The 7,883-nt window shown below is 47.8% G+C and overlaps 1 pseudogene and 1 gene segment (V, D, J or C); both read right to left on the reverse strand.

Annotated features, from left to right (window-relative positions):
• Positions 1 to 598: 598 nt before the first annotated feature.
• Positions 599 to 1,200, reverse strand: LOC138847235 (Ig heavy chain V-A1 region BS-5-like). The segment is given in 2 exon segments: positions 599 to 981; positions 1,079 to 1,200. Coding segments are annotated over 2 exon segments (429 nt in total).
• Positions 1,201 to 3,276: 2,076 nt separating this feature from the next.
• Positions 3,277 to 7,883, reverse strand: LOC138847236 (vinculin-like; annotated as a pseudogene).

A 7,883-nucleotide genomic window follows, 5' to 3' on the forward strand; every position in this document is an offset into this window, starting at 1 on the left:
CCTGTAGGCTTTCCAGGTGCCTGCAGAAGCCCAGCCTGAGATACAGCTGAGCTGCAGTACATTCCTGAGTGCTGTGACATTCACACAGGGACCACAGACTGTTCCAGGATTAAAGGGAAATGCAGGTCGGGTTAAAGTCTGCAGAAAGTGAGTGTGGATCACCCACATGTAAAGTCAAAGGTTGGTTCAGTGCACACTTGCTGGTTGTGGCAGGAGAGGGATGAGTGGAATAGTTGCTGTTTAACAGATCAACGGCCCTGTTTCAGCTGTCCCTCGTTATACAGGGAAAACTGAAACTGTCCAAAGCTTTCAGTGCCCTGAGGGTGCTGTCCTGAGTCAGGTTGGAAGAGACTCAATAGTGCCCTCAATATTCCCACATCTCTGACCCTGGTGAGCACAGTCGCTGTCCATGAACCAAATTGTTCATTTAGGACCTCTTCTTTTACATCAAACTTTCAATCCGTCATTGAAGTTGGGAGGGACAGAATCAAAAAGTAGAATTCTTCCCTAAAAACTGTTACAGGAGAGGAAACCCCAATTCCCTGACAGGAACCAGGGCTTCATCTCCCTCTGCGCCTGCGCATGACCAGAATCTGGGCTAGTGCGTTCTGTGCGCCGCCTGGTGGAGCCGCGCGCCCCTGCAGGGAGGTTTGTGTCTGGGCTCAGCCTGAGGGCCCCTCACTGTGTCTCTGGCACAGAAATAGGTGCCCGTGTCTGAAGGTTGCAGATCGGTGATTGTCAGAGTCACCGTGGTCGAGGTTTTGGAGATGGTGAATCGGCCTTTCGCCCAGCTCGCGTAGTATGTGCTACCACCATAACTAATGATTCCGATGTATTCCAGCCCCTTTCCTGGAGCCTGGCGGACCCAGATCATGTAGTAGCTACTGAGGGAGAATCCAGAGGCTGTGCAGGTGAGTGTCAGGGATTCGTCAGGCTTTACCAGGCGACCGCCGGACTCCTCCACCGACTGACACTGGACACCTGCAAACACAGACGACATGGTCAGGACACTCTCACTCTCTGTGTCTCACACTCATGTCCTCTCCCAGACTCAGTGCCCCGCGTTCCCCATCATTACCTTTGAGCACAGCGACCAGGAGAAGCCAGCGCAGCCCAGTCTCCATGGTGAGTGTCTGTGTTGAGTGCGATCACTGAGTGGACACCTGGGAGTCCTGGGGCTGGAGCTCCTGTGCCAGAGCTGCAGGGTGAGGGCTGGGCTGGTTTTCATGGGCAGAGGGAGGCCCTATCTGCATGTGCTGCCTCTATATAGCAGTCATGGGTTCAGATGCCTCAGACAGGACAGGGCCCAGGGCAGATGAGGTGACCTGGGTGTGTAGGGTGATGGCTATGATTGGATTCAGATCATATGAATTTTTATGTTACCATATTTTTAAAAAGGTGAAGGCAAATACCTTGTTTCATTTTAATATGTGTGTACCCTTCATATCCAGTGTTAGCAATATCATGTCCCTCATTTATTTAAATACCCATTAGTTCCTTTTCATCTATATGAAAGATATTGGGACAGGATAGAGAGAGAAGGGGTGAGAGATACAGAAATGTAGAGATGGACAGAAAAGGTGACAATGGGAGATTTCTGCCTTTGGGTTGACAGCCCAGACATCCCAAATGCCTATGACATCTAGGAGTTAGTCTTTCTGAACCCTGGATCAAGAAACCGTGTCTGTAATTCCATCGTTGGTGGTAGGGGCTCCTTTGCTTGTAGCATCATCTACAGTTTCCCATGATGCATTATGAGGGGAAAGTGTGGGAAGCCGTGAGGCTGGACTCAGTCATTTTTCTGATGGGAACACGGGTGTCCCTAGTGGGGACTTAGCCAATTTTGGCCTAATGCCTGTCAACCACTTTTAAACAGATAAAGGACTGCAAGTGCATTTTTTAAGGTTAACTATGTTGTTTCCTTATTCCTCCATTGCCTTAAAGTTTAAAAATTATTTAAACTGTTTAAAAATGTTCCTGAACACAGAACACTGTACATGGTAGTGGGGTTTGTGTGCTATTGGAATTGCATGGTAGAAATGGGCACAGATCAACTCACTGTCATTCACATTTCCACCTCCTTTTCCATCACTCTGTTGGGAGGCCTGGAGACCTCAGTTCTAGTTATTTGTGGAACATGCTGTGTTTTGTGGTGAACTGAGTCAGCCCACTGTGGTGTAGGCAGAATCATTCCTGCCTTTGGTGGAGCTTTCTGCCCTGGTATCAGCTGCCCTGTGTCCCCCTCCCCCCCTTCCCTGTGTCTAGTAATCATGACTCTGAGTTGAGGTCAAGCACTGGGTAGAAGTCACTGTGTCACAATTCACCCCCAGTCCTGTGTTCAGGTTGCAGCTTTGTTCCCAATAGTTCAGTTTACAAAGAACAAGTGTGCATAAAACAGTGAATGGATTCTTTCACATTTGGACATAGAGTATTATTCAGTATTAAGAAGGAGGTTGTTCTGTCATTATGAAACGTGGGTCAGCCTGGAGCATACATACTAAAAGAAAAGATCCAGGTAGATGTGGACACATAGTATGTGACATTAGTTATATATGCAGCCCACAAGCTTGAATGCACAGAGGTAGGCAGTGCAATGGTGATCACCGTCTACCATGACCCAAGTGTTTGTCCCCTTCCAACCCTGCGGGAAACTGGGGGAAGTTCCAGGCTCCTGGCTTCATGCTAAGCCATCCCAGCCTTTGCAGCCATTCACGAAGTGAACCAGTGGAAGGAATTCTCCCTCCATCTGTTGGTCTCTTCCTCTCTTGCTATAACACTGTCATTCACATTTTTTTGTAGGGTCAGCAGCAACACGGAAAGCCCAAAACCATTTTTGGAGGCACAGTGATTTCCTTCTTAACTGAATTGCCTGGGCTCTGGGTCTTGGGAGCCTGATGGGAGGATGAGGACCAGTAAAATGGAAACAGAAAGGGAAATGTCCCCTAAAGAATAAGGGCAGAAGAGGTGTCTGGCTAGTGTTCACTTGGATTCTGAGCTTAGGTGAAGTCCATGGGCCAGAAACCCATGCCTACTGGGATAGAGTGTGCATGAATATAACTGTGTTTTGAGAATACAAGCTTTTTATGGAGACACATCTCAAAGCATCCATGACAAAAGAGTATAAATGGTTTCTAATATGAAGAGGCCTCCATTCCTTTCTGATGTCAGGCCAGGTTGTGGCATTCAAGCCCCAGCACCTATGGGTGTCTCCTGGGCCTTGATCATTTTCCTTCTATTTAGTAGGGGTTTCTGTGCCAACCATGTCCATTTAGGTGCCTACTGGTACCAGGGAGTCTTTCTAACCCAGTGCAGTATAAATCCAGCTTCTGTTCGATTTTTGGCTGAAGCAGCTTCTGCTTCTCACACAGTCTCCTTCACAGACTGCATGAGGCTCTGAGCTTTGTGAACCAGCATGTCTGTGGCCTGCTCAGACTCCTTGTCGCTGATGGGAGTCCGGCCCAGCATGGTAGCCTTCACTGTGGACAGGATTTTGAGCTGGGTGCTTATAGTTGGGATTCGTTCACACACCTGTAAGAGGTTGGTTCTAATCCGCTTATCTGTGCACTGCTTGGCAACCTCCTTGGCCAACCGAGTCACCTCATCCGAGGCCTTGGCGATGTCCTTGGCACACTGAATGAGTGCCCGCTTGGTACCACTGCCTCCTCTCACAAGCCGAGACATCTTGGCCATCAGCAGAGCCATGCGTTTGGCTGCTGCAATGATGTCATTGCCCTTGTTGGACCATTTGCGAGCTTCATCATGGAGCTGCCTGACAGCCATCATCATTGGCTGGTTAATCACCTCCCCGGCTTTCTGCGGCAGCTAAAATGAAATAGATACTTAAAATAACTTGAAGATTAATTATACATATGATTAGGAGCCTATTTCCTAATGTTGAAAGATCTCAAGCAACTGAATCCCAAGGGAAGCAATCAATTCCTTAAATGCAGTGATGATATGTGGAGACAGGAGCAGCACTGGAGTGTGCCTGAGGGATTCCTGCCTCCCGTGTCAGGATGCTTAGTGCTGTTCCTAGTTTGGTTCCAGTGTCAGATTCCTGCCTAAGCACACTCTGGGAGGCCATTGTGAAGTTCCAAGTATTCCCACGTGGGAGCCCTGGACAGAATTCCAAGCACCTGGCTGTCACCTGACCTAGCTGAAGCTTTTGTAGCCATTGGGGAAGTGACCCAGGAGTTAGAAGATCACTGTCAGTCTCAGTCTCTCTGTGGTTTTGGACAAATACATACAGACAAGGTATTAATAAAATGATAAATTTTAAAATTTATATCATATCTACAAAATTTAAAAAGAAATATAAAGGCAAACATATACAATGCACAGGTGCCTGGGGGACATGGAATGGCGTCGTCTCTGGGGAGTACATCCAGTGGTGACTCCACGCCATGATTGGATTCAATATCAGGGCCTCATGGAGGAAGCTGAGGTCTCCAGTGCCCCTAACAGGACCACATGGAATGCTGTGAGCAGCCAGCTGGGGGTAAATGTGGTTTGTCCTCACAGCATCTGTGCTGAGCATGGCCCCAATGTAACAGCACTGACAAGGGGTACACGGTCTGGATGTTTACATGAAAAGTATGGAATAACCAGACTCTGATGGCAGATGCAAAGTCCTTGTAAAACTACTGAAGGAAACATTGGTCAAAATCTCCCTGATGTTGTTCTCGCCATGATTTCCCTTTCAGATCTTCAAAATTCAAGAGACCTAAGAAAATATTTTCAGATGATGCTGCATAACTACAGAGCTTCTGCATTACAGACTGACTGAGAAGTGGGCAGCCTACACACCGATTGGAAGTGAATATTCTCGTATCAAATGTATGATCAATAGCCTGTATCCAAAAGGAATAAAAAGGAACAGTCTGTATGAGCCATGTTTAGAACTGGTTCTGAGTCTTCTGCAGTCTCAAAATAACTGTGATACACAATTGGCTTGTTCATCCTGATCGACAGGTTCTGTGTCATCAGGCCTACAATGGGTATAGAAGCAAACCTCTCTGATTGTGTGTGGCTCAGTGTTGTTATGGATTCATTCTGGTGGGGGAAATAGGTGCGGAGTCACCACACAGACCCTGGGAGTTGGGTGAAAGCAGGCCAGAGGCAAGCAGCCCGCAGACTCATTTGTTTCAGTAGGTACAGCAGCTTATACAGCTGAGGCAGCCAATCTGGTCAAGGGGCAGTTTATGCCTAACCAATCACAGCCTGTTGCCAGGCAGTATCTGAAGCCATCCAATCACACCCTGTTACCAGGCAGGCTCCATTGCCAGGTGGCATTAACGCCATGCCTGAGTAACTGATGCTTGCTTCCCAGCAGCCATCTAGGCATGGCCTTCTCATTCCACCACAGCTCAGTGTGTCCCAAAGGCGTTGTGTTTTAGGTGTGCTCCCAGGGAGACCATGGGAGAAAAGATGGGAGCTCTGGGAGTGAGGCCTAGTGGGATTTGTTCATTCCTGGGGAATCTGCTGTTGGAGGTACCACGGTAGATCTCCTGGGTCCCCAGCTTCAGCACAGAGCACAGTGCTACTAGAGTCAGCCCTGGTCTCATCTGACGTTGTGTGGGGAAGGGGTCCCTCCCATCCATGTTCACAAAATTAGCCTGAAGACTGCCATGATGTTCACAATGTTATCATGCCTAATGGCACAACATTCTGCAGTCACTATGGCAAAAACTTCTGTAGTCCCATGTTCAATTAAAGCAGCATCATTCTCAAGAGTTCACACATATAATCCAGGAAAATTTCCCTTTAAGAAGGAATGGATAATGGGACAAATGGACAGAGTTATATTTTAACAGGAAGTTTATAAGGCAGTAAAGAGGAAGAAATTCTGGTATCTTGGATAACATGGATGATCCTGGAGAATAATATCCAAGGATAATATGTCAGGGTAAGTACACTCTGCTAAAGTATCCAGGCCGAGAAGCCAAATAATATGTGATGCTACGTACATGGGATAAAAAGGATGAACTAACAAGCCAGAAATTCAATGGTGAAGACCAATGTCTGTGCTTGGGAGGAACAGAGGAGACGATAGAGCAAGGTCAGAGTTTCAGTCCCACAGGATCCACACGTTGAGGGGTCTACTGTGCAGCATGGTAACAGCAGTTAAGAGAATATAGTGTCTGCAGAATTCGAAGACATTAGACAAACGACAGTCTACCATGAAAAACATGGGTTTTGTGATAAACATGTCAGTAAGTCTGACTTCATTATTCCACCCAGTATACACTCATTTATTCAACACATATCATTATACCTCATAAGTCTATATTAAATATTATTTATCAAACATTTATGAATATGAAATGGCAAAAATAGGAAATCATGAAGATTCAGATCTCTGAATACTGGTGTTGTGTTTGCCAATGTTTTATGGAGATGATAAATGAAGGCAGTGCACTCAGCCTTGGCAGCTGGAACCCAGGAGCATGGAACTGCATCAGTGTTCCCACCTTGGTGATGGGGCCTCATAACAGATCCATCATCTACTCTCTTCCAGGGTGCATTGTCAGCACAATTATCAGAAAGTGTGTAAATGGGCTCCGTCCAGCACTGTGATATGCAGCATGGATGTCTCCCTCTCTAAAAAGATGAAAGACTCCAAATGGATTGATGACCCCAGTCAGCGTAGACATGGAGTGAAGAGCAGGGACTCTGGACAAATGTTCTCTGGGACTGGCTCTTCCTGCAGCTGTGATCCAGCCTCAGGACACTGGGCGTCATGCTGGAGCCACAGACACAGCTCCCCATAATGTGGACTCCAGCCCCAAAGTGCACAGCCACTGTGTGTCCCACTTTCTGCTCTCCCTGATCCACAGCAGGTGCAGGGGTCCCATGGCACTGGAGCAGAACCAGATCAGCTAGAAGGGCACACCCAATACTTTCCATTCAGTGATTACCTTGACTACTGATTTCCAGTGCATTTCCCTCCTGAGATCAGGCAGGGAGCCCCCCAGGAGGGTCCCAGGACCTAGAGGATGAGGAAGTCCCTGTAGGCTTCCCAGGTGCCTGCAGAAGCTCAGCCTGAGACACAGCTGAGCTGCAAGTACATTCCTGAGTACTGTGACGTTCACACAGGGACCACAGACTGTTCCAGGATTAAAGGGGAAATAGAGGTCGGGTTAAAGTCTGCAGAAAGTGAGTGTGGATCACCCACATGTAGAGTCAAAGGTTGGTTCAGTGCACACTTGCTGGTTGTGGCAGGAGAGGGATGAGTGGAATAGTTGCTGTTTAACAGATCTACGACCCTGTCTCAGCTGTCCCTGGTTATACAGGGAAAACTGAAACTGTCAAAAGCTTTCAGTGCCCTGAGGGTGCTGTCCGGAGTCAGGTTGGAAGAGACTCAATAGTGTCCTCAATATTCCCACATCTCTGACCCTGGTGAGCACAGTCGCTGTCCATGAACCAAATTGTTCATTTAGGACTTCTTCCTTTTACATCAAACTTTCAATCCGTCATTGAAATTGGGAGGGACAGAATCAAAAAGTAGAATTCTTCCCTCAAAACTATTACAGGAGAGGAAACCCCAATTCCCTGACAGGAACCAGGGCTTCATCTCCCTCTGCGCCTGTGCAGGACCAGAATCTGCGCTCAGTGATCTTATGCGCCCCCTGGTGGAGCCGCGCGCGCCTGCAGGGAGGTTTGTGTCTTGGCTCAGCCTGAGGGCCCCTCACTGTGTCTCTGGCACAGAAATAGGTGGCCGTGTCCGCGGCTGTCAGACTGGTCATTTTCAGATCCACCGTGGTCGAGGTTTTGGAGATGGTGAATCGACCATTCACCCAGCTCGCGTAGTATGTGCTACCACCATAACTAATGTATCCGATGTATTCCAGCCCCTTCCCTGGAGACTGGCGGACCCATTGCAT

This window comes from Oryctolagus cuniculus, chromosome 20 (genome assembly GCF_964237555.1).
Source record: "Oryctolagus cuniculus chromosome 20, mOryCun1.1, whole genome shotgun sequence".
Classification (NCBI taxonomy): domain Eukaryota; kingdom Metazoa; phylum Chordata; class Mammalia; order Lagomorpha; family Leporidae; genus Oryctolagus; species Oryctolagus cuniculus.